The sequence below is a fragment of the Tasmannia lanceolata genome, unplaced genomic scaffold, assembly GCF_043159265.1.
Source record: "Tasmannia lanceolata isolate RefF3 unplaced genomic scaffold, GAP_Taslan_0.1 ptg000006l, whole genome shotgun sequence".
Classification (NCBI taxonomy): domain Eukaryota; kingdom Viridiplantae; phylum Streptophyta; class Magnoliopsida; order Canellales; family Winteraceae; genus Tasmannia; species Tasmannia lanceolata.
The window spans coordinates 48,027,054-48,054,369 of NW_027518683.1; the positions used below are offsets into that span (position 1 = coordinate 48,027,054).

General features: G+C 37.6%; 1 protein-coding gene across 2 annotated transcripts in view; it reads right to left on the reverse strand.

Moving 5' to 3' along the window:
* LOC143880423 (UPF0481 protein At3g47200-like) overlaps positions 1-27,316 on the reverse strand; it is a 146,690-nt gene that overhangs the window by 51,981 nt on the left and 67,393 nt on the right. Inside the window, exon 1 of one of the 2 annotated variants that reach the window (XM_077383420.1) lies at positions 3,024-3,875. The exons of the other annotated variant lie outside the window; for it this stretch is intronic. Coding sequence (XP_077239535.1) covers positions 3,024-3,728 — 705 coding nt within the window. The 5' untranslated portion in view covers positions 3,729-3,875. Of the gene's footprint in view, positions 1-3,023; positions 3,876-27,316 lie in introns of those variants that run through there. 2 annotated transcript variants of the gene reach the window in all.

The following is a 27,316-nucleotide window of genomic DNA, read 5'->3' on the forward strand; positions in this document are numbered from 1 at the left end:
GTGTAAAGTTGTTGTTTCAAATACAACCTGGTTATAAGAGGCTTTGTGATATACAAGCTCTCAAGTTTAACCACATATTTGCTGCAGATTTCTCATAAATGACATGGTATTTGATATCGTTTCCCATGATAAGCAAATAGAGCGCATAGCCTTCAAATCCATGTCATCCGAGAAATCATCTGACATATCTACAGGCATTTTTGCCTTCCCTAAAAGTGCTTTATGTAATCATTGTTGAACTAACAAATAACGAAGATTGACTTGCCACAAATTAAAATTGTTCTTCCTGTCAAATCTTTCAATTTCAAACTTTACACTAGAAACCGTCACCGCCATTATAAAACCAAAGCTTTGATACCACTTATTGCGGAATTGAGGCGCAAAATCAGCCCTCTGCGGTGGCCCGTTAACAATCGGAACACGAAAGTGTGTTCCTGGTATTACATGTTAACAATACGCAACGTTTCCGAAGTAATTCAAAAGCCCAAAGCTTTCTCCATATTAATGAGAAACAATCTTTACGCCGTCTAGGATCCAAGCGCTTTCGCTTCCTAGAATAGCCTTGCTTCGTTTTCTTCCTCCTTACCCAAGAGAGATCCAAAACTTTTCTTCTTCATTTTCCTTCACCCAAAAGAATGCCCAAGAAGAACCAGTGAAGGTGTTTTCACTTTTATGTAAAAATTCAACTCTGCGTTTTTTCTTTTTCTCTTGGCTGTAGTTGTACACTTGTACCTTCTTTTGCCTTGAAGAACCAAAGCGTAAAACATAACCTGGTGTTCACTTTTCTTTAAAACCCAACTCTGACCTTTTCTTTTTTCTCGGTTGTAGTTATTTCGACTTGTACCCACTTTTGCCTTGAAGATCCAATGGTTAAAACATCACCCAATAACATTTTTCAAAGTCGTACACAAAGCGTATTTGGGTTAAAGGATGAATGGGGATTTCCCATATGAATAGCATACTATTAAAATCTCAAGGTAACCTATTGAGATAGGAAACTGATTTTGCAAGTAGCTGCCTTGAAAATTCAAGGACCCTAGGCATACTCAAATCCTAATCCTACCTAGACACAACTACTCAGTCTACTCTACCCACTAGGATTCTTAACAATTATTGGAAAAAAAATCAGCTATCGAGTACCTGTCGGTTTTTCAAGGAGCCCAACCTTAAGCGCCACGTCAGAGGCCCACATTGATAAGGTGGTAAAAGGAGCCATGAGGGCAAATTGTACTCGCCTTCAATAGTTTGGCCATGATGCACAGGAGCGGTCATCTCATCCCCTACGCCTAGGGGTGGTTATTCGGTTATAACCGAACATAAATAACCTAAATTTAATAACCGAAATAATTTCGGTTATCAAATTTCGGTAACCGAAACCGAACCAAAATTTTTAAAAACCGAACCGATTAAAAATTCGGTTATAGTGGGAGAAAAAGAGGGAAAAAAGCAACATCTTGGTTTCGATAGGAGGGCTAGGTTCATCCAATCGAAATGATTTTTTGAGCACAACCTAATTAAGTTGTGATCAATCAAATGAACGGTTTTGATCATCCTATGGAGTGCCCATATAACACTTTTTTTTGAAAAAATAATGGTTTTTATCATAATTTCGGTTAATCGAAATCGAAACCAAATAACCGAATTTCCAAAAAAAAAAACCCGAACCGAAAAGGAACAAAACCGAACCAAACCGACCTAACCAATTCGGTTCGGCTCGGTTATTCGGTTTTAACCGAATAATGAACACCCCTACCTACGCCCACTTGGGAGTCCACATGAGTCAGCAAAACTCCCTTTTAAATGTAAAAACACCTTTTATTCCTGCTGTTTAAAACTTCGAATAAAAATCTGTTTTTTTGGGCAAATGTTTTAAATATGCTTAAACCCTTTTAAACATGTTTTTTTGGCCACCTTTCCAATTTTACCCCACCATATTTTGTAAGTGACCAAATTCTAAACTCATTTTTTTGTGTTTCCAATTTTTCACTACGTTTTATTTTCAACCAATGCCGTATTAAACTTTTTTTTGCCTAACCACGTTTCGCTAACTACTCTGGGAGTCGACATATCATTTTCCTTTTATATACGGTTCCATTTCTTTCTACAAAAAACATGGGCGTAAAGAGGCTGTCTACATCTCATTTTCGTTTCCACATGGTGTCGTAAAATGGGTACGTGTAAAACAAACTTTATGCCAACTTTTAAGTGCAAACTTTATGTCCATTCTTAAGTAGAAAATAGGCATAAAATAAATTTTATGCCCATTCATTATTTAAGTGAAAAGATAGGTATAAGACAAATTTTATGCACATTCTTCAAGTCGAAAAATTGGGTGTGAAATTTGTTTTGCACCCATTTTTAGTCTAAATAAACGGAGCCTATGGCCATGTCCGGCAGCTAGAAATTTTTTTGGGAGATTATTTTTTTCGCACCGCTGTAGGATAATAAGCACCCATTTTAACATGAATTGCGGGCAGACTTCAACGCTCTTTGACGTCAAATCACGTTCGTAGGGAAAAAAAATCATTGCCCATTTTATTTTGGGAAGTGATATATCCGTCCCTTTTGATTACTTCGGACAGCCAGCAGCAGTGTATCAATGACTGTAGATGGGCTGATGTACTTCACGTAAGAAGAATTCAATGGGGTTGATGCCACTGGCCCTGGCTGTCCAAAGTAATCAAAAGGGGCGGGTATATCACTTCCTTTTGTTTTTCTTCATGATAAATTAGTGTCTCAAAGTGGTGAGAGAGAGGAGTACAGAGTAGTAGGGCTTGTGGGAGAAGGAGAGTCTTGAGGGGACACGAATAAATTGAGGGTGGATGTGGCTAAAAAATAAGGAAAAAGTCCATATTTTGAGTGGAGTTTTTTGTTCTCTGGTTTTGCAGGCTTTTTATCTCCCTCTCCTCACTCTGTCCATCTCCTATCTATCCCTCTCCCACAGTCCCTCACCATTGGGATATTTCAGGAAAAATAATTCATGGTACTGAAAGTAAAAGAAAATTGAAGCAAGTCATACAGACCTTGTCTATCTCTGTATCACTTTCAACAGCTAGCAAAATCTTAGTAACGAGTAAAGGCAGCTGGTTTTCAAGCATCATCATGTCTCGCCTAATGGAGGGAGCGATGATGGAGCTGCCATGAAAGCTGAAAATGGGGTCTGTGCGAGAATAGTCCTTCTTCTTCTTCCCCTCTAATACTCTTCCAAACTCGATATAGAAACATCCGTCCACCAGCATCAGTTTCAAGAATTTGTCTGAATCATTCCACCACTCATGAAGCTGCTCATAAGAGCTTCTCAGTTGTTTCTCCACTTCCTTTAATGCCTTCTTGTAATCTTCCTCGGCCTTCTTTGATCTCTTGATAAACTGGTGGAGAGCTCTTTGCTTGTGCTCTTCTAATGGTATCAAGTGTGATTTCCCATGATGGTAGGGTCCTATGGACACTATATGTGGTTCGTAGGCCTCTGTATTTAGCCGTTTTATCCATTCTGGTACCATATAAATCGACCTCTCCCTCAATATCTCCTCCTCCTCTATCTCGGTGACTGGCGCGCTCACCCCCACCACGGCCTCGTCAACCTCCTCTATCTCGATGACTCGCGCCCCCACATCCTCCGGTTTCTCTTCCTCATCTCCACGAAAATTGTCAGGGAGGATTTGGTTCTCAATATCGGCTACCAAGTTACTTTTCTCTCCTGTTAGTAATCCTTCCTCCACCGTCTCCATGGCTTGAAACCCACAAGGTCATACCAGCTGCTTAATCTTTCTTTCTTCTGATATCTTCTAACTGCTGATGTAGCATTTTCCTCCCAGTTTCTCAAGTCAATTTCATGATTTGGTTTCAATCTTGGCGGGGCTCTCGGTGTAGAATTTTATAAGAAAAGGAAATAGAAGATGTGTTTAAAAAAAAAAAATTAAATAAGGCCGTCTCCAACAGGGTTGTTTCCCTAGGTTGATAATAAAAGTCCACATGTAGTGTAAGCAAACCTTAAAAAGGAGGGTAAAGTATAAAAGTGTAGATAAAGTCATCTCCAACAGCTTTAAGCTTTTGGAATAATTAGTTGGCTTCCAAAAAAAAAAAAATCGAAAAAAACATGGAAAAAGGGCAGTTGATTTCCCTTGTTTGCTAATTGCTATATTATGATGTGAGTTCAAATTCACTAGAATGGCATTTTAGAAACTAACGAGTTATTCATTAAACTCAAAAATTCCTTATTTAATTCAAACAATGCGTTTTTTTTAAAAAAAAATTATTCATAATTTTTTACATAGTAAAACGAGATGTAAAATTTTTCAGGGATTTTAAGAATTTTGTAACTATGTAACTCATCAATCTCACAAGGATGTTGATATATATCAGAAATTATATGTAGCCACCTGACTAATGCAATAAAGAGGTCAATTTATAGGCTTATTTACAACATTTATATAGTTTTTTTTTTTAAAGATGTTAAATCATGGTGTATTGTAAATTTCAATTTTCAAGTAAAATTTGTTAGTGGTGTAGTGTTTCTTTTACCTCAATTTTTATAGAGACCTATTAGGAAGAGTGTCCCCGGATATCATACCCTTGTTTTTATGTCTGTTGGAAAGTTGCCTTTTTTCCCACCCACACGGTAGTTACTTGGGTGGGAAGGCAAGGGCACAAATAGAAAGTCTTTTGTTTAGGTTTTGTTAAAGGGCGCTGATCATACCATAGGATGATACGAGCCGTCCATTTGATGGGCCATAATGTAAATGGGTTGTGCCCAAAAAATCATTTGCATAGGATGATCACAGCCCTCCAATCTATAGAGGTTTCCATAATAAGCAACTTCTCTTTATATCTGAGGGCTAGGATCATCATATGAAAATGGTTTTTTGGGGCACAACCTATTTATGATGTGGCCTATCAAATAGACCGCTTGGATCATCCTATGGTCTGGACGGTACACTGTCATAGTGGGTTGGATTTGGGCACCAAGGAGGAGAATTTTGGGGGCCCATCAACTGTTCCTGTTGTGGAGAGAGAGAGAGAGAGAGAGAGAGAGAGAGAGAGAGAGAGAGAGAGGAAAAAGAAAGTGTTTTTTTCTTAGGTATTTTCTCTTGGGTTTTTTCTCGGATATTCTCTTGTGGGTTTTCTCTTGAGTTACTCTTGTTGTACCGTCTTCGATTGAGAAGCAGGGAAAGGGTTGCAGATTTGTGGGTTTGAAATTAATCCATTGTAATCCTTGTATTTTGTTTTTCTCATAGTGGAAGATCGTATTTCTGTAGACACCCCATTTTGACTGTGCCCTAAACCTTCCAATTTTATCCAAAACCCATCAAATGAATGAATTAGGGTCCCAAAATTCACCCTAAGCTAGGGTAGGATCCTATCAAGCTCCCTGCAAAATTTTGTCGAATTCCGAGCTCGTTTGCCTAGCGAATGAGATGGGAGAGTGTCCGTAGTGTAAACCACAAAAGGGGTGTGAATTCATCCTGAGCGGTGCAGATCGTGGTCCGAATAGGACACGATTGCACTGTGTGTTTATCAATATTTGCGCAACCGCGCGCCAATCAATAATGTTAGTGTTAATATCAACTTCCCTCTTTATCTATAAATACAGACTTAAGCTGTGATTTTAGAAAAAAATAAAAAAAATTCCGTCAGAGAGAGAGAGAGAGAGAAGGAGAGAGAAAGTAGATCTCGTGCGAAGCTTATCTTTATCCTCTCCGATCGATCACCGGCTAGCCTCCGGCAAAGCTCCGATCAGGGATATAAGCTTCAGAGAGAAGAAGAAAATTGCAGAGAGAAGAGCTTTCATCTTATTCGTTTAGTTCGCTGAAATTCCGATCACCTCCGGCATTTCCATCACCGGATCTTCATAAAAGAGAGATCATTTCCAGATCTTCGAACACACACACACACACACACACACAGAGAGAGAGAGAGAGAGAGAGAGAGAGAGAGAGAGAGAGAGAGAGAGAGAGAGAGAGAGAGAGAGAGAGAGAGAGAGAGAGAGAGAGAGAGAGAGAGAGAGGATCTCATCTCTAAACCCTAGCCTTCTTCTCCGACGAGATTTCGCTCGAATCCGGATGTCCCGTCGGAGATCCGACCGCCGGAGTTCTTCTAGATCATCATTACTACATCCGTTTCCCTCTTATACTCATCCAAATTCAAGATCCAGACTCTCAAGCCCTAGATTTACCTTCCGAAACCCTAGAAAAAACCTAACTTCTCATTGTTTGGTGGCTTACCAGAATCCGGTCATTTTCCGATCACCTTTGGTTTTGTCTTCTATTTTCGGCCATCACAAGTTCAACTACCTCCATTGCACTATTTTTTGTGGTTTTATAACATAGCAGAGAAAGGGAGAAAATTTGCAGAGATCAATTGCTTCAGCTCCCCCTGAATCTAACCATTTCTATATTCTCTGGTGGCCCATCGGAATCTGGTGGATCTCCATAGATTCCGGACGTTTCTTCAAACTCTAGCCGCCAAAATCAGAGGAAGGAGAATCTCATTTTTTTTATGAAACAGAGAAACAGAGAAACAGAGAGAGGAGATGAGGGAGTTGAAACCCTAACTTCTTAGCTTGATCTATTTGGTCTAAATTCCATCTTCTCCGGTCATTATATCGAAGCTCCGGCCACAATCCGTCCGAATTTCTTCACCTCACAATCATAATCTTCGCTTATACAGGTTATAGATCTACATCATTTTTATCGTTTCCTTGACAATTTTAGCGAAAAATCTCCGTTATCTCTTATAATTCCTCTGCAACTCCGGTGATTCTGCTGGAATCTAGACATTTCTTTTCTTGTCACCTTGAATTTCTTTTTCATTTTTCGGCGAATCTTGTCGGAATCCGGTGGAAAATCCAATCTCTATCTCCAATGAAGTGAGCATTTGTTTGTACACTATATTTCCTCACCAAATTTTTCTCTGTACCATATCTACTTCTTAGATTAGAGATCGGCTGGGGTTAGCAAAGAAGAAGAAGGATTCTAATTTTAGGGTTTCAAAAAAGAATATGTGAAGAAATTGCAGGAAAATAAAGAGATCTATGATAAAGTGACGGGTAGAGAGAGAGATAGAGGAAATGGATAGGTCGGCATCTGGTTCCATGTGAAATAGTTGAAATTTCAGAGCTAGGGTTTCAAAAGCTGAGGGATAGAGGAAGTTTCTGAGGAAGTGAACGGAAGGATTAGAAATTTAGTGTGAGGGACAACATTGTTGCATAGATTTAATCAGAGCTTCCGAAGAAGAGTAGAGCTTGGATTCTTGTGAAGAAAACACAGAAGAAGGGTTTTGGAAGCATGGAGAAGAAGAAGAAAATGATTCGCAGCTATCTTATTTGATGAGATCTCTTGCTCCGGTTATTTTCCCTCGTCGTCCGGTACGGGAATTGTAAAATCCTCAATTCGGGTCCGATCACCTTCGTTGTCAGCAACCGGAGAACATCTACTCGATTCAGGTGATCTCACACTTATTACAATTGACAGTTCTTCAATCAGGTAATATTCTTCACTTCCATTCATCCTGTATGAATGCTTGATTGCTCTCTTTAGTTGTATACTTTTCAATAGGCCTGGGTTCTCTATTATTCCTCTTTGATTGTTTCATGGATGCCAATGTTTGCTAGTGTTGTGTGTTTTATCGAAATTTTCCATGATGCTCATAGGTCTGAACATGTGAAATAATTGTATACTCACTCTGTTCCTGTAAGATTTGACCATGTGTACCCCATTTCTTTGATTTTGTGAGAGAATGTCAAAACATGAGTATACTGGTATTAAATTTCCCATAAATCTTGTGGTTTAGAATTCATCAATGTCATTATAGTCTCAAATCTTCATTCTCATTTGTGGCTTTTTCTTTTTTACAACCTTTTCAGATAATGTTTTCATGAAGTATTTTGGGCTGAAAATTTGTTCTCTGTATGAGATCTCCTTTTTGAATAGTATCAATACAATCATGTATAATAGCTGCACATTTTGCTTGTCTATATTTCCTTATGATATATGTAAGCTTTAGGGTGCTTGGTAACCATAATAATAGTAAGGGCGATGAAGGCGATAGCCCAAGCCCATCATTAGGGGACTTGCTCAGTCCCAGTATCATTTCCCTCTTATATTTAAAAGACTTGCCCAATCTTTTAGATGTGTATCCCCTTTAAATAATTAGATTTTTCTTTTCATTGTAAGGGCAATGAAAGAGTCATCTAGAGCCCACCCATTTTTTTAAAGAGACAAGCTATGTCTCAGTAAAAAGTCAAATCATTTGGAGACAGGCTTTGTCTCATTAGCACCTCCTTCTTAGAATTACTAGTTTCAAGAATCTGTCCTATCATCATAGGGGTTAGGATTCTTTCCAACCTCTAATCAAATCATGTGATTTTTATCCACTCTTGCAAGGTATAGGATGCTGTCCAACCCTTGCAGAGTTGTGAGTCTATCTTTTTTCCCTGCAAAGCATAGGATGTTGTCCAACTTTTGCGGGATATCAGGAGTCTATCCTACCCTTATGATGATAGGATTTTGTCATCTTGTGTCAAAAATTCAAAAAAACACTTGAAAAATATCTGAAAAAACCTAAAATTCTCAAAATCTGAGTCATTAAGAGTAGTTAGGAATTTCTTGTCCGAACTACGTTGGCTTGATCCCTTTCCACAGGGTACGTAGTGCAGCTTGGGATCTGCCTCCCAGGTCCAGCCAAACCTTTCAAAATAAGCATTTCAAAACCTCCAAAAATACAAAAATTCTTCAAAACCTTTTCAAAAAGATCTTCCCCTAGAGTTAGGAGTCTGTCCTAGCCGTTTGGGGTGTTTTAGAGTTAGGAGTCTGTCTTGTTTATATTGATATGGTGTGTCCTGTTGTGTGAGTGTCCCTAAAGTTATGAGGCCTCAAGTTGATCGGTTAGACATTTAATCGAACTGATGGCTAGACTAGGAAGCATATAGTCAGCCCATGGTTTTCATTAGGTTGCACAACCTAGATACACATAGGATATAGGGCCCACCTGCATTAGCTTAAGGCTAATCAAATTGTATTAGTTAAGGCATATAGAGAGTCCTAAAAATTATAATTCACTTGAATTTAAGCAATCTTACAAAAAACTTTAAAAATCAGTTGAGTCTAGTGGATCGAGTCTAAGATAGCGGTTCTAGATGGTTAGGCATCGTAGTTTAGAATAGGTCATCGAACTACGTCGACTCTGATTCTTCCCGAGGCCGGGATACGTAGAGCAGCTGGGATGGATGGCCATCTTGGTCCGAGTCAAGTCTTGCATTAGAGTTTTAGGATTCCTCTTGTCCAGTCGTGTATAGAGTTGATTTGTGTTGTGTGTTTTGTTGTGTTTTCTTACTTTCATGTACAGATCCTATATTTTTAGCTGTAGCATGCATGTGTTTGTACACCAGAATTTAGATACCAATTAGGTATGACGCTCATAACCTAGCTTTTCTCAGGTGACACTTATTTCATTTCTTTTATGTGTGCTTATTATTCCTCCGAGACATGCATGATTAGATAGACGTCTTCTCGAAGATATGTGTTCCCATTTCACATGACTTTCGCCCAAAACTCTTCAAAATCAATAAGTAAATGGCATAAGAGACCAGGTGTTTGCACTTGGGCGGATGAGGTGCTCTTCGGACCTTCCAAATTCGTAATCAGGCACGAACCTTTCTTTTATAATCTCTGGTTATCCGTTGCAACAGAGCATAGTATGGGATCCAGGGCCCACTTCCTTGGATGGCGACTCTTCTTTGTTTAAGGTACGCATCGAATCTGGGCTAGTCCCCGAATCGAGAGGTATCTCCCTTTGTATCGCCACTCATGCTCTGAGGGACACTTCTTTCGAGAGTTCCTTGGTAGAGCTCTCCATTCACGTGGATGATCCTGAGACTTCGTGTGGGGCTCGTCCCCCGCCTCTCTAAGATCGGGGTCCACAATTTCTCGCTTGTGGAGTAGGCTTGAACCATGTAAAATCTTGGTGTTCATCTTGTGGCTTGTTTCTTATTTTTATTTTTCTGTTAATTTGTTGTAAGCCGAATAGTTTTCGATCACTCATGTTTTGATTGAACCTAAACCCATATTGATTGACCATTGCAAAGTGCTTGTATATGAAATAAACATGTGTTATTCAATAAAACAAGCAAGTCCACCAAACAAAGACATTGTAGCTATTACAAGGGATCTTTGGAACGAAAGTGAACACAGATTGAAGATCCAAGACAGATTGATTGAAGCCAACCAGATGATTGAAGAATCAAGCAACCCAAAGAGAAGCCACTCTCATGAAAAATTATATTGCATGCTCTCTCTTGGTTGATTAGGTTTTTGGCACCTAGGGAGTCCTAAAACTAACTTTAGGTATGTATAGGAATCACACTCCTATTAGTTGATTCAAGTCCGTAGTAAATTTCCTCGGAAAACACAAGTTATTGCATCCAGCTGAATTATGGACGTCCGGGGTTATGGCGGACGTCCGTCTGCACTTTGAATTTTCAATATGGATAACTGAGGGAATTACGAACGTTCGGGAATTTGGCGGACGTCCGTCTGTACTTGTGGTTTATCAAGATAAAAACCGAGAGAAATGGGGCGGTCCGAGAATCCGGCGGACGTCCGTTTGTACCCTTGAAAGGTTAACAAAAATAACCGAGAAAAATGCGGTCGTTCGGGATCCAGTCATCTGCTTACGAACTTTAGCGCGCGGCTTAAGTTTAAAACGGCTATAATTTGCGGTCGTCCGGCAATGCGTCCGCGACGCATTTGAAAGTCAAAATTAGGGTTTCTCTTGTGAATCACTATTTAAACACCTTTTGGGAAAACCCTAAAGGACCACTTCTTGCAAAAATTAAAAACTCTAGCTATCTTCTTCAAGAGCTTTCAACTCTCACCTACTCTAAGTTTTCTACTTGAATGTGAGATACCTTTCAATGATTTCTCTAGTGTGCCATTACATTAAATCTTCCAAGAGAGATCTTTTTAGGGTGGTTGCTGTTGAAGTCACAAGTAAGAGTCTTTATTGAGCTTCCTTATTTGTATTTTCTTATTGAAGAGGCTTGAGAGTTTTTATTTCTTTCATCTACCATTGTAAAGAGAGAGAGTCATTACCCTTGGCGAGTTTAAAGACTCGATGAGTTTAAAGACTTGGATTTGTAAGGAGCCTTGAAGCCGGGCATTGTGTTGCCTTCGGATAGTGGATAACCTTGAGTACGACCTCAAGAAGAGTCGAGTAGGTCACTTTTGTGGACCGAACCACTATAAATCGTGGTGTTACTGTGGTGTGCCTTCTACTCTATCTTGTCTTACATTCTTGCAATCACATTGGTAACACTCTAACTCTATTTGCATTATAAATACTTGCTTATATAAGTTTTTCATTATTTACTAAGAACAAGGATTTAAAACGAGGGTTTTCTAAATTACAATTTTTTAAACCTAATTCACGCCCCCCTCTTAGGTTGCCTAGCTCATTTTCACTTGGTATCAGAGCTTTGGACTCCTAATATAGGATTTTGAGTGTTCAAAATCTTACAAGAGTAAAAGATCATGGCAACCTCTTCTGGAAATGTTGAAGGACAATCTGTGACAAGACCACCCTATTTTAACGGAACAAACTATGGTTATTGGAAAACTAGAATGACCTTCTTTCTTCAATCACATGATTATGATATGTGGGAACTTGTAGAAGATGGATACATTCCACCTACAACCAAAAGAAGTGAGTGGACAGATGCTCAAAAGAAGAGAGCTGCCTTAAACTCCAAAGGAGTGAATACACTTTTTGTGCATTGTCTCCCGAGGAATTTAACCGAGTTTCTACTTGCAAAACGGCCAAAGATATTTGGACCACCCTCAAAACTACTCACGAGGGAACCACTCAAGTTAAAAAGACCAAAATAAATCTTTTGGTTAGTGATTTTGAAGCTTTTAAAATAAAAATGATGAATCTATATCCGATATGTATATCCGGTTCACTAACATTTTAAATGAGATGGAAGGACTAGGGAAGACCTACACCAATGAAGAAATTGTGAACAAATTACTTCGGTCACACCTGCCTTTTGGGATCCCAAGATTACCACTATTGAAGAATCAAAGAATCTTGATACTATTCTTCTAGAAGAACTCGTTGGGTCTCTTATCACCCACGAGATAAAAATGAAAAAGAGAGCGGATCAACAGGGGCACAAGGATGATCCCAAGAAGAAAGGATTTGCCTTCAAGGCGAGCCCTGAGAGTGATAGTGAAAGTGAAGGAGAAAAATTTTAAAATATAGGAGACGGACTAGCTCTCCTCACCAAGAAGTTCCATCACTTCTCAAGAAGAAAGAAAGGAGGCTTCAGGAAGGACAAGCCCACTTGGAGAGAAAAAGATGCAAAAGAAGATGATCCTCCAAGATGCTATAGATGCAAGAAAATCGGACACATCCGACCCAATTGTCCCTTGAACAAGCAAGAGGACAATTCAAGAAGAAAGAAGAAGGAAAAGAACAAAAGCTTTGGTGCAACTTGGGACGGTCTTAGTTGTTCATCCGCAAGCGAGTCAAGCGAGGAAGAAGATGCCAACATATGCTTCATGTCACTTGAACCCCATGAAGAAAAGGTATATGTCGAACCCCTCAACTCGGAAAGTGAATTCAGTGACAATGAAAATGATATTGAAAAATCTTTTACTTATGATGAACTCTTTGATGCATGTGAAAAGTTTCAAGAAGGTCTCCTTCTTGAAGTTTCAAAAACCAAGAATCTAAAAAGTTCACTTGAAAAAATTACCAAAGAGTTTGGATCTTTAACAAAGGAACGAATCTTCTCGTCTATGAAAACAACTATTTGAATCAAATGATTGACAATCTTGTTTTGAAAAATAATGAATTGAAAGAAGAAAATAACAAGCTATATGAAGATATTGAAAAACTCTTTCATGCAAATAAAGAATTGAAACAAGACAATGACAAGCTTCAATTAAAATTTTCATGTGGAAAGTCTAAGCTTGATAAGATTCTTGAAATGAATGTTTCTAATGGAATGGCCGGTTTGGGATACCAACCATTTCAAAAGAAGGCTTACAAGAACAAGTTTGTCCAACCATACAAACGAAAGAATAATTCAGAGTCAAATACAAAGACTAACTCTTTTGTTCCTACGTGTCATTACTGTGGAAAAATTGGACATAACAATTTTACTTGCAAAATAAGAAAACAAGTAAAGTATGTTTGGGTAAGAAAGGATGAGTTGTACGATACTAACATGGAAGGACCCAAAAGAACTTGGGTACCTAAGTATAGAAGTGTCAAAATGGATTTGCGCTAAAGGAAGTGTCAAAACGGACAAATGGTACTTGGATAGCTAGTGCTCAAGACACATGACCGAAGATCCATCCAAGTTTTCATCCATCACCATGGGGAATCAAGGTAAGGTCACCTTCGGCGACGACAAGAAGGGAAAAATCATCGATGAAGGTATAATTACTTTTAAAGACATCACCATATCTAATGTTTTGCTTGCTGATGGTTTGGCTATGAATTTACTTAGCATTAGTCAACTTTGTGATGTTGGAAATGAGGTCACATTTAAAAATGATAAATTCATTGTGAAAGGCACACACAGTGACACAGTTAGCTTCATTGCAACTAGAAATGATAATGTTTACACTTTTGCATTAGAGGAACTCACATCACAAAATGTAAAATGTCTTTCTTCTATTGATAATAACTCATGGACTTGGCATAGAAGATTAGGGCATGCACATATGGAATTATTGTCGAAACTTTGCAATAAAGAAATTGTCAATGGCTTGCCTAAACTCAAGTTCTCAAACGATCATGTTTATAGAGCCTCTCAGAAAGGAAAACAAACAAAAGACTCTTTTAAACCCAAAAGCGTCATGTCTACCACTAGACCTCTACAACTTCTTCATATGGATCTTTTTGGTCCTATGAAAACTTGTAGCATTGTTGGGAAGAGATATGTGTATGTTGTTGTTGATGGATTTTTCTAGATACACATGGGTTATGTTTTTGAGTAGCAAAGATGAATTTTAGATGATTGATATGCAAGAGGAACTCAACCAATTTGAAAGAAACACGGTTTGGAAGTTGGTTTCTAGGCCTAATAATTAATTTGTCATTGGCACTAGGTGGGTGTATAGAAATAAACTTGATGAACATAAAAATATCTCAAGGAACAAAGCAAGACTTGTTGCTCAAGGCTACAACCAAGAAGAGGGCATCGATTATGATGAAACCTTCTCTCCGGTTGCTAGACTTGAAGCTATTAGAATGCTCCTTGCCTTTGCATGTCATAAAGGATTTAAATTGTATCAAATGGATGTTAAAAGTGCTTTCTTAAATGGTTATATTATGGAAGAAGTTTATGTTGAACAACCCCCAGGTTTTGAAAACTTCAAATTTTCAAATCATATTTACAAATTGGATAAAGCACTATATGGTTTAAAGCAAACTTCTAGAGCTTGGTATGAAAGATTGACATCCTTTTTGTTGAACAATGGTTTTCAAATCGGAAAAGTTGACAAAACCTTGTTTATCAAAAGAAAGAAAAATGATATTTTGATTGTGCAAATTTATGTTGATGACACTATTTTTGGTGCTACAAATGAAAGCATGTGTAATGAATTTTCTCAATGCATGAAAAATAAATTTGAAATGAGTATGATGGGTGAGCTTAAATTCTTTCTTGGTCTTCAAATACATCAATTGACTAATGGTATATTTATTAATTAAGAAAAGTATACTCATGAGCTTTTGAAAAGGTTTGGCATTGACACATCACCTATAAAGCCCACTCCTATGAGCACTTCCTCAAAGCTATCTAAAGAAGATAGTAGCTCCAAGGTGGATCAAAAGAAATACAGAGGTATGATTGGTAGTCTCTTATACTTAACTGCTAGTAGACCTGATATCGTGTTTAGTGTTTGCTTATGTGCACGTTTTCAATCGGACCGAAGAGAGTCCCATTTGTTTGCAATTAAGAGAATTTTCAAATATTTGAGAGGCACTCCCTTTTTTGGTCTATGTTATGGTAAATGTGATTCATTTGACCTAGAAGGCTACTTCGATACCGACTTTACAGGTTGTCGGGTAGATAGAAAGAGCACAAGTGGTACATGTCAGTTTCTTGGGAGATCACTTATCTCTTGGTTTAGTAAGAAACAAAACTCTGCTGCTCTATCTACAACTGATGCCGGGTATATTGCGGTCGGTGCTTGTTGTGCTCAAATTCTTTGGATGAAAAATACTCTTTTGGATTTTGGTTTGAGCATGAAATGTGTACCTATTCATTGTGATAACACTAGTGCTATAAATCTCACCAAAAATTCCATTCAACACTCCAGAACCAAGCACATTGAGATTAGACACCATTTCTTGAGAGATCACTCTAAAAAATGAGATATTTCAATTGAATATATTCATACCAATGATCAATTAGCGGATATTTTCATAAAATCCCTTAATGAAGATCATTTGTGATATTTGTAGTGGCTTGAATATTTGGAGTATGTCTCATGTACTAGAACTCGATAATTATCATTGAAATCTAATTGTTTGATGCATGGGGAAGTCTCCTTGGCTATTATGTGTGACAATTATATAATTTTTATGATTCACTAGTTTCACACACATTTGGTTTGTATGGTGCACTCAAAATGTACAAGTATTCACTCAAAATTGGACGGTATAGATCAATCTGGTCATTTTGCTGTTTCTGGGCGAACAGATGCCCGTCGTCTCCCGGTTGTCTGGGAGAAAGCGTTTGAAGCGCGGACGTTTGGGTTAAAAACTCATTTTCACTTTCATTTCTTATCTTTTTACCTTTCCTCCTCTTCCTTCCTTTACTTCGTCTGGTAAATCCTTCCTTCCGGCACTCATTCAACCGGAGTTTTGCTTCCTCCGCCGTGCGTGCTGCATCCGGTGGTCATTTCTCTTCCCCTCTTTGTGTATTTCATCTCCTTTTTTGCTCTATATTCATTGCATGATGCCGAAATCACGTACGGCTCAAGGCGAGAGTTCTTCACGAGGGAGAAACAAAGGAAAACATGTTCGTGATCCAGGTCGATCTCCGTCACCTCCACCGCCGCCTCCTCAAACATACTCGGAGCTTATGATTCAGCAAATTCCAAAGAGGAAGATTCTAAGCGGAAGGCGCGTCGATACTGAGGCCTACGAACGATTTCCTCTTGTTAATGACTTTACCGCTCTTGGTTAGGAAGGTATTCTCTCGAACAGTCCGTGGTGCGTATATCCTACTCTCATTTATGAATTTTATACAAATCTTAAGATTTAGCTTAAAACCTTGACCCTCACAACCAAAATAAGTCATAAAAAAGGTAACACTTGCCCTTGAACAATTTGCAAACGTACTTGAACTTTCAAATGATGGTGCTCCAGTCTATTTTCAGCTAAATGACGACATTGATTCCACCGGTATCCCATCTCTCACTGTGTTCTCACGCATTTGTAAAGCCTATGATCCATCCACTCAGGTAAAGACCCATGACCTTTCTGAAACTGCCCGTATATATCACCTGATCATTTACAATAACATCACTCCACGGGCCGGGTGTAAGGATGAGGTACGCCCTCTAGAGGCGTTTCTTACATTTGCTCTCCTTACCAATACCCCTGTTAGGCTCGCCTATGTCATTTTTCGACATATGGAAAAGGTCTCTACCAAAGCACATACTCATCTTCCCTATGGTCTGCTTCTAAACCGCCTTCAATTTCTTGACATTCCTCTTGAAAATGTAAAGTCCTCTCTGCCACCATCGACATCGACAAAGCTACACTTTGTCGGATGCGCATTCCTCAATTCATAGAAAACCTTCCTGCACATGTTGATTCTAATGTTCCCGAGGACAGTGCCGACGAGGCCGATGCCCCTGCTGCTCCACCTGTTGCTCTCGCACCTTCACAGCCATTCTCACACACTGGCGGTCCTGCTTCTACTTTCACCGGCACAGCTCGCGATTTTGATATCCTCTATCATGGTCTGCAGGGTTCATTTGTTCATCATTATGATAGGCACCAACATTCAGTGGAGCAATCTCGATTGGAAAACAAGGCACAGTATGACGCCCTTGGTGGCTCTATTTCGGACCTATCACTGGACGTCACACATCTCCATGAGGAGTTCACTGCATTCGCGGAGCGCTATGCTGCCGATTCGCCTGCTCCCTCACCACCTCCGGATTAGGACTTGGAGTCCTTCTTTTTGCATGCCTGCACTCTGTAGACACCCCATTTTGACCGTACCGTAAACTTCTCGTGTTTGTGCAAAACCCTATCAAATCAGCTAGGTAGGGTCCCAAATTTCACCTTAAGCTAGATTAGGGTCTCATCTAGGTACCCGCAAAATTTCGTCGAAATCCGAGCGCGTTTGCTTAGTGAACGAGCCAGGAGAAGACCGTAGTGTAAGCGTGAAAGAGGGGGGTTGAGTTAATCGAGATAGGGGCTGTCCATGGGTAATTTGTTGCAGGAAGGTGTCCCGGGGCAATTAAAAAGGGACGAATTTGTTCTCCTAATTTTCATTTAAATTTTTTTCAGTGGACCACCCTTTCATACCAAAAGCAAAGCTAAATTTACTAATGGGGGTTGTCCCATAGCATAATGGGGGTAAAAATTTTGAGATTTTCTATAAAAGGGATTAGACTCTCATTTGCAAGGGATTGAGGCTTTCTTCACAAACCCTAGCAGAGCTCATAGAAGAGAAACCCATTTTCCCTTTTCTTTTTCTTTGAAACCCTTATTACATTCTCCGATCTTCTTCTCCGATCGAGCACCGTCCAAAACTCCGGCGAGATCATAAGCTCCGGCTGGTGTAATCCTTTTGTCCGGCCACCTTTTTCATCGAGAGATCTGCAAATCTAATCTCGTTTTCACTCATTATCATAAGTTTCTTCTTAGATCTAGCTAAAAACCTTTGTCTTCGCCTTAAACTCCAAAAGTCCAACCGGATCTATTTTTTTTTTTTTCCTTTCCTCCATTTTTTCTGGTGAGATTTATTATCTCCGATCATCTTCTCAGGCAAGATCCGGCTAGATTCCGATCAATTTCAGCCAAAACTCTCTTTTATTCCCTTGATCTGCATCCAGTATAGATTTTCATTCTCCATTAAATTTCGTCCCTTTCTAGCCTGGAAATTTGTAGATCTGAAATTTTCCCTTGCTTAAATCTTAGATCTGCAAATTTTTACACTTAGATCTATGATCGGTGATCTTTTTCTCGAAAAATCTTAGATCTGTTGATTGTGAGGATTTTATATGAAGGAAAGGAAGGAGCATCTGCAAATCTAGCCTTGTAAGCCTTTGATCCATTGATTGTGTAGCCTGAAGAAAATCTGAAGGAAATAGGTATTTATTTTTTTAATTGAATTACTTTTCTTTGATCTACATGATCTCTAGTTCCTTGATTTTATAATTGTTGAATTGATTGTTCATGTTATCATTTATTATTGCTTTATTAACTTTATAGGTAGTATAGTTTATAGCAATTTAAGATTCCAGTAGGTTTTGATCTTGAAGTGTATGTTTTGTATCCAATTATTTATTTATTTATTTTTATCTGGCGGTATTTATAATTTTTTTTTTAGAGATTTGGCTTCTTGTTTGAGCATTGATATGTATGGTGCTCGAATTGATTTTTACAAGGAATTTAGAATTAGTATTGTTTTGAGTTGATCTTGTACATAATTTTGAGCTAAGTGAGCTTGTTCATGATTCTGAGCTAAAAAGGAACTTGTTCATGATTCTAAGCTATAGAGGAATTCATTGATTTGTTATCATTCCAGATTTTCATGATACACTGTTAAGGTAGACTTTTCTTATAATGGTGTAGATGTAATTCTCGCTACATGTTTCTGGACTGTTTTAAATCGTGTTTTTAGGCTAGTAAATGACAGAATTAGGAAACATGATAAACTGTGAAGTTTTAGGTCTTTTCAATATCTTTCCAACAAGTACTCTTGGTCAAAATTTGGAGCTGTGGTTAAACAGTTATGGTTGTTTTGGTAGACTGTGTGTTAGTTCTAGGCATGTTAATAACAGAATCAGGTTTTGACAGAAGCATGATCAGTTTGTATGCTCTGTTTTGAGGTTTTCTTTAGAACTATTTGGAAATGTTAATGATGTTTCATGATTTGTTTTTATAGTGAATGACAAAATGATTTTTAGTGGCATAGAGTCAAGTTTCATATAATAGGCATGCTCATTTTGTTGTTTTTTATCTTGATTAGATCAACAGACATGATAATTTTAAATAGAGAGTGGGCTGGGTGTAATTTGCTCTATATTTTTGGTACCGTTCTTCTCATAATATTTAAGGAGCTATGATAATTTCATGTTATGATTAGAATGAAGTAATGTAAATGTATTAGTTAGAGTAAGTTGGTATTTGAATTGATTAAGGATAATGAGAAGAGCATGAAAAGAGCATTTATGTGTTTCAAGAATTTGATATGGATGTATTTTTAGACAGCAACATAACTATTGATGTTATAAATTGGTAATAATGAAACTGTTGGAGTTAAAAGCTTTGTGTTATGTTAAGCTTATTCTCAAGTTACTAGTTGTTATTCAAGGTTAATATTTATATTTAAATATATTATATAGGGTGTGATATCCAGTTGGAGGTGAGTCGCTTAAATTGGATTAGAAATCTCATCAGTTGCAAGAGGATGTTTATTATGATAACTCAGAATGCAAATATGCCTGGATTGTTATAACCTGTTATAAAGACGGGTGTGTGTGTGTTAATTTGATGATAGTTTAACATGAGTATTTGAAGATTCATATAGATCATTATCTAAGGTAGATGTTGTCTGTATGGACGTTTGGTTATGTACTTATGATAATTGAATACCTTGGACAAAATGACGATAAAATGATTTAAATGATGCATGACTAATAAATTGAAATTATGATGTAATCAATCTTTTCGTGATAAAGGTTATTGTGTGTCACCTATGATATACTTAACTGATTTAGTGTTCTGTAGGAAATTGGCATTAGTATTTCTATGTTTAATGAGGTTCATAAAATGTCTCACATTTTATTGCATTACTCAAAATATATGTTAAGATAAAAGGGGCTTTGGTATATAAATAGATTGTCATAGACGTGGGCACGCCCATTACTTAGCTTTTCATAGTGGCATTTGTGTCACAAGCCTTATGATTTAACGAGTTTAGATATATGGGTTCAAGTCATAATAGTACAGACCCAAGGTTTAACCTTTATCAGATTTTACACATTCAAATTTCATATTCTGATCCTCATATAGTTCAGTTCCTTGTACATTTGAACTGCCATATACTTACAAATTGATTTCATTTTAAAACATTATATAGTGTTTTATGCCTATAAATTAATATTTATTTTATTTTACTGCCTTTTAATTATTCAAGTGACTGATGGTGATTTCCTTTTTTATGTATGTTTTAACAATGGTAGCATATGTAATCATGTCTTAGAGATCTTATAAGGTTTCGTTCCCAACTATGTCTTGATGATTTTATAAACATATAGCATAGCTCCACACATGGTTCATTTCTTAGGGCTCATTGCTTTGAATTTGATGATGTCATCGTATGAAATTTTTCATCTTTTATTTATTAGAATCAAGCATTCGGTTTGCTGTCCATGAAGTGTAGTTATTCAATATTAATTTTGAGGTCAATATCTTTAAATCATTATTTTACTTTTGCTACACAATATAGAAACTTTTTGATCTTGCTTTGTCACTATTGGATTTTGTACAAGTTGAATAATACTATGTTTGTTCTGTGGAGGAAGGTTTAGACTGAATTTTCAATTTGATACACATTTACTACACTTTTGATTGAGAACAAAAAGTTATAAATTGTTGTTGGACTGATTGTATGTTAAGTGATAAAGTATACTTCATGTTTAAAAGATATGATAATAACTCATAGCAGACTTTTCTCTTTATTGAGCCCAGTTTTCCCCTACTTCAGCCTTTTCGTTTGAGCATAGTTTTACCCCATTGTCACCTCTGTTTCAGCACAGATTTTGCCCACAAATCTGTCCATGTTTCACCTCTGTTTCAGCACAGATTCTGCCCCACGAATCTGTCCAGGTTTCATCCACAGAATCTGCCCATGTTTGAGCACAATTTCAACACAGAATCTGTTTATATTGGAGGCACAATTTCAGCACAGAATCTGTCCATATTCGAGCACATTTTTCAATACAGAATCTGTCCTTGTTTGAACCCAGTTTTAGCCCCAAAATCTGTCCATATTTCACCTATGAATCTGTCACAGATTCTGCCCCAAAATCTGTCCATATTTCACCTATGAATCTGTCACAGATTCTGCCCCAAAATCTGTCCCAATTCTTGCCCGGTTCAGCCCACAAAATCTGTCCCAATTCTTGCCCGGTTTAGCCCATGAAATTTGTCCCATTTCATGCTCAGTTTTTTGCATAAAATCTGTTCATATTTCAACTCAGTTTTTGCACTGAAATCTATTCACAAATCACTCCAGTTTTGCACAAGTTCAGTCCACGATTCAATCCCCGTTCTGTAAGATATAAGGCCAACCCATTTTTTTTTTTTTTGAAAGCCAAGGCTGTTTCCCTCCTCTGGCACTGAGATTCTGTCTGGAACTTGGGGGCCTTACCCTTATAAAAAGTTTTTATGGTATTTTAAAAAGAGGGTTCTATACTTATACTTGTCAATGAACACTCTCTTGCTCCATCATTTCCATGACCTCATTAGCTCGCAAAAAGAACCCACCTCTCACAAAGCTATGCAACAATGCGTCCAAAAGCTCCTGGTCAAACTTAATTGAGCTGGAATGGAAAGCACTTTCATTTCTCCTCACAGCTCAATTACCTTCAAATATTTTCCCTCAAGAGCAGCATACCCAGTGACCAGCGAATGAAATGTCTGTGCATTAGGCTGGTGCCCCAAAGCCTTCATTTTCTTTAGAGCCTTCTCAGCATCTTGCATCAATCTCTTCTTAGAAGTGGATCACATTGTTCCAATCATGAACACCGCAATACACGTCCTCTCTTTCTTTGATTTCGTCCAATAGCTTACCCATCAAGCCCGCCTCACCACTTGCCGCATACCCTTTCACTATCATCTCGAATTCATGGTAACCAAATTTTGATCAGCAGTATACAAATCTTGTGTAGTTTCGACTTATGACTATTGCAGCCCTTAGAATTTAATATTTCCAAAGTGAACTTTAAATGGAAAATATTGAATCAAAATGTCATTTGATGATCATTAAAGCATTCACTTGGGAAATTATCTACCCATCATTTTTTTTAGTTGACTGAATTCTAGAGGCAAGTTATTGTATATGGGATTTCATGATATACTATTCTCTATAAGATATAGCATAGAGTTTGTATTTTCTATTGAGTTAAAGTTAATTATATCATTTAATGGGAAAATGAAATTTTGTTTATCTGTAATAAATTTTATCATGCAGTGCTAATTGTGATATGCTTGTAATGACTTATTTTGTTGTGATCAGTTGAGTTTGACTTTCGATAAAGCTTGATTGTCTTGTGGTCATATATAAGAATTTTCTTTAAGTAGTATTGAATATAAGGAAATTGCATTTTTTTTAGGGAATCAGATTTTATACTAGCACTCAAATCATGATCTCATAGTTGCTTGATAACATGAAATCTATGGAAGCCTATAGGGTGGTAACTGTGATATTACACTGATAAAAGTATCATATATATTCAAATCTCTTTAATTGTAATGTTAATAATAATGTAATTGAATCTTAAAGTGTCAATATTGTTAAAATTCGAGTTATTTTCCCATCTTGAGAGGACTTACTTAGTCCAAGTAGCGCTCCTCTCTATTGTATAGTTAGACTTACTTAGTTTTTTTTTTTTTTTAAAAAGCCCTTGAGCCTCAGGTTTCCGTCCTCCTTGTAAGGGCAATGAAGGCGTTAGCCCAAGCCCATCTTTAGGGGACTCGTTTAGTCCAAGTAGTTTTTCCTTCTTTCTTTTAGTAGGCTAGCTTAGCCTTTTAAGTGCGTTTGGGCGTTGGGCATTAGTAGCCCAAACCCATCTATAGGGGACTTGCTTAGTCCCAATAGGGTTTTCCCTATTTATTTAGAAACTTTTTTCTAATCTTTTAGATGATAGCTTCTCCTTTTCATTGTTTAAGTGACGAAAGAGTCATTTAGAGCGTATCCTTGAGAAGTTTACCTTAGCAAAAGAGTACTCATAGGAGGCATGACTTGCCTCATTTGTGGAGTCCTTATTTAGAGACAAGCCTTGTCTCATTTAGGGAGTTCCTCTTTTAGGAGGTTTACTCAACCTCATGTTAGTGTCTTTCTCATTTCTAGAGCGAGTCTTTGACTCATTCGCCTTCCTGTATAGAGCAATAGAGAATTTTGGACTCGTTGGCTTCTCATTTAGAATTGGTTATCCTGCATGTTAGGAATTCGCCCGTAGCCTTTTAGTTTGTCTTTAGATAGAAGTTTATCATTTAAGTTGCTTTTACCTGCTAGGGTTCTTAGATCATTTTCATTGTTCTTGAGATGTTTGTTTACTTGTTTGTGGATTGTTACAAATTATTTTGAGTTACTAGTTTGTTGGTTTGGGGTTTCCCCTTTACCCTAAGGGTTTTACCCTAGGGTGTTAAATTGTGTGTTCCTTTTGGTCTTTGACCAAGAGGGTGAAAACATTTAAAATTTTAAAATCCATAAAACCATTGAAATCTTAGAATCTCAAGAACATTGAAATCATTTAAAATCACAAAAAAATTAGAAAATTGAAACCTAAAAACAATTGAATATTTTAAAATTCAAAAAAAAAAAAAACATTTAAATATCATTTCATGTGTTTCTATAATCTGTTGGAAATTTAATACTTTTCTTTCATACTAAAGTTTGAATTAGGGTTCGAAGACGGTAATAAATGGACTGTTCAGATGAGACTATCTTGAAAGCTTATCATACTCATTCTTTATTTAAATAAATTGTTTAATTGAAGAAGGAAATCAGATGACTACTCTATTCGATATTATCGACATGAGTACTGTCTGATTTCAAGGCGGTTTGTAAGAATATTATTATATGTGTATTGAAATCAGATGATTACTTTGGCATCATCTGGTTTCGCTGAGTCCCCGTATTGGGGTTTGTGGTTGGCATTGAAGTGTTTGATATTGTTTTACTTTATTAGGCTATCCAGCGGCTGGTCTGGACTAATTAATGTTGTTTATCATTTTATGATTGCTATTCTTACAGATTATGCGCTTTTTAGTTATAAATCATACTTTGCTAATACTTGATTTGTTTTTTTTTATAATAATTAAATGGAAACTTGAGATTACCTGGTAGCCTTTTTCTTCTCTTTAGTTGTCGTTGCTCTTATTTGTCTTAGACTAGCACAGTCTCATTAGAGCTTGGCCTTTTGAGGTCCTTTCTTTTTCCTTGCCTTTGGCATTTGATTACTTGATTTAGGGGTTTCCCCTGTTTGCCCTAGGGTTTGGCCCTAAGGTTTTGCTTTGTATTTTCCCTTAGGTCTTTGACCAAAAGGGTAAAAACTCTTTAAAAACTTTAAAAACATTGTAAAAAGTTTTAAAATCCAAAAACTTTGAATATTTTAAAACTCAAAAACATTAGAAATTTAAAACATCAAAAACATTTGAAAAACATTAAAAAGCCATTAAATCATTTGGAGTGTTTGTTTTTAGTGATAGCAGTTAGGAGAGTTCGATTCGAACTACGTTGGCTTGATCCTCTCTCACGAGGTACGTAGTGCAGCTTGGGATCCATATCCCAAGTCCAGCCAAACCTTTAAAAATAAATTTGTCAAACCTTCAAAAAAAATACAAAGCTTCTTCAAAACCTTTTTAAAAGATCTTCCTCTAGAGTTGGGAGTCTGTCCTAGCTGTTTAGTGTGTTCTAGAGTTAGGAGTCTGTCTTGATTTGTATTGATATGGTGTGTCCTGTCGTGTGAGTGTCCCTAGAGTTAGAAGGCCTCGAGTCGATCGGTTAGACATTTAGTCGAACCGATGGCTAGACTAGGCATATAGTCAACCTTTGTTTTCCTTAGGAAACACAGCCTAGTTACACATAGGTTGTAGGAACCACCTGCATTAGCCTAGGGCTAATCTGCATTTAGTTAGGGCATATAGGGTGTCCTAAAATTCACAATTCACTGGAACTTAAATAATCGTATAAGAAACTTTAATAACTGGTCCGGTCTTTTAGATCGAGTCTAAGATAGAGGGCTAGGTGTCTTAGGCATCATAGCTTAGAATAGGTCATTCGAACTACGTTGACTCCGATTCTTCCTGAGGCCGGGATACGTAGAGCAGCTGGGATGGACGGCCATCTTGGTCCGAGTCAAGTCGCATTAGAGTTAGGACTTGTCTTGTCCTGTCATATATAGGTTTGACTTGTGTTTTATGTTTTGATGTGTTTTCTTACTTTCTTGTACTGATACTATACCTTTAGCTGTAGCTTGCATGTGTATGTCTACCAGAACTTAGATACCCATTAGACATGTCACCCATAACTTAGCTTTACTATACATTTTTTTATTTATTTTGTATGCTTATTTCTTTATCCTCAGGAAATGCATGCTTAGGTAGACGATTCCTGAGGATTGTTCCCATTTCACATGATTTTCGCCCCCCGAAACTCTTTGAGGTTAATAATAAATGGCATAAGAGACCAAGTGCTTGCACTTGGACGAATTGGGGGTGCTCTCAGACCTTCTCCATTCGTAATCAGGCACGGACCCATATATATTTTTGGTTATCCATGGTATACAGAGCATATTTTTGTTTAAAGGATCCATGGCCGTATACCGTGGATGGCGACTCTGAGTTTGTTTAGGTACGTTTCGAATCCGGATTTGTTCCCGAATCGAAAGGTATCTCTTTTATATCGCCACTCGTGCTATGCTATGAGGGTGGCATTCGTTTCGAGAGTTCCCTGGTAGAGCTCTCCTTCACACGTGGATGATCCAGATGGTGTTAGGGACCCGTTCCCTGGCCGCCTATCTCGGATCGGGGTCCACAGGCTGGCGACTCTGCTGGGGATGTTCTTGAAACGTTGCCTAACTCTGTTAAAATGCCATTTGTTACTAACTTTGAGGAATTTTTGGCTAAAATCATTGTAAATGGGAATTTAATCGCTTAGAATCCAGGGGCACCAAATAGATGTTTAAAACAAGGGATTCACACACTGCACGGCATACATCATTTTGTTTTTATTTTTGCTCTTATTTGATTTTATTATTATTGGCTCCATGGGATAGATACAGTACATGCCAGATGGGATGTCATTTGCTGGGATTGTTGTATCTATTACCAAGCTATGCGCCGGTGCTGCAGACGTAAACACTAGGCGTACTTGTGTTTACAGCAGCCGATGAGCAATGAAGCATACTATGTATAACACTAGGCGTACTTGTGTTATACATGTTAAGTATGGATCATAAGCATAGTACCCGATATATTGAGTTCGGAGCTCTACTTTCATTTTACATATATTATGTACATGAATATATTTGCTGGCTTAGTGAAACCCAATTAGGATCTGCATGTGTTTATATATATTGTATCCATATAAGGACGAACATGTGTTTCTCACACATGTTGGAGCCTAGATTTAGGAGCCATGTCCTATTCATAGACTATTGTAGTTCACTTTATGTGACTACAGCGCGGTCCTAGTACACTCACATGTTTGTCTGGAGTCAAGTGTCTTGACTCTATGGGATCATATTTTAGGGCTGGTGCCCCTGGTTAGGATATATATGTATATATCTTATATATTGATTATCAGATTAGGGCCTACTCTTTAGTGAGGTTTCCTTGTCTAATCTAATTAGTCATATCAATCCGTTTTTCAAATCTAGACCCGACCAGTGGCCTTACTTGCCCCTCTCATGGTCGTAGCCTATCTTTTGCTCTTCTCATTGAGATTTTGTCCATATATCTCTTGATTATAAGATCATGACCTACTTTCTAGTAGAGATTTCTGGCTTGAATCAGTCCGTCTTGTTTATCCATCTCTCAGATCTAAACCTGGCTAGTGACTTATACTTGTCACACTCATAGCTACGGTTTATTCTTTGACCCAGTGATGATAAATTTCACCTGTTTTATTCTTCAAATTCAAACCTCATTTATCCATTCTTTTGTTGTGTCATTCATATTTTGTATATATTAATCAAATTTTTGCTTGTTTTGTCTTTAGATATGGTCGACAGTTTGTCTACTGTCTCTATGACCATAGTCTATCATTGTTGATCTCCTTGATCATACATTTTTGACATCCATCTTCCAGATTTAGATCCGGTCTATGATC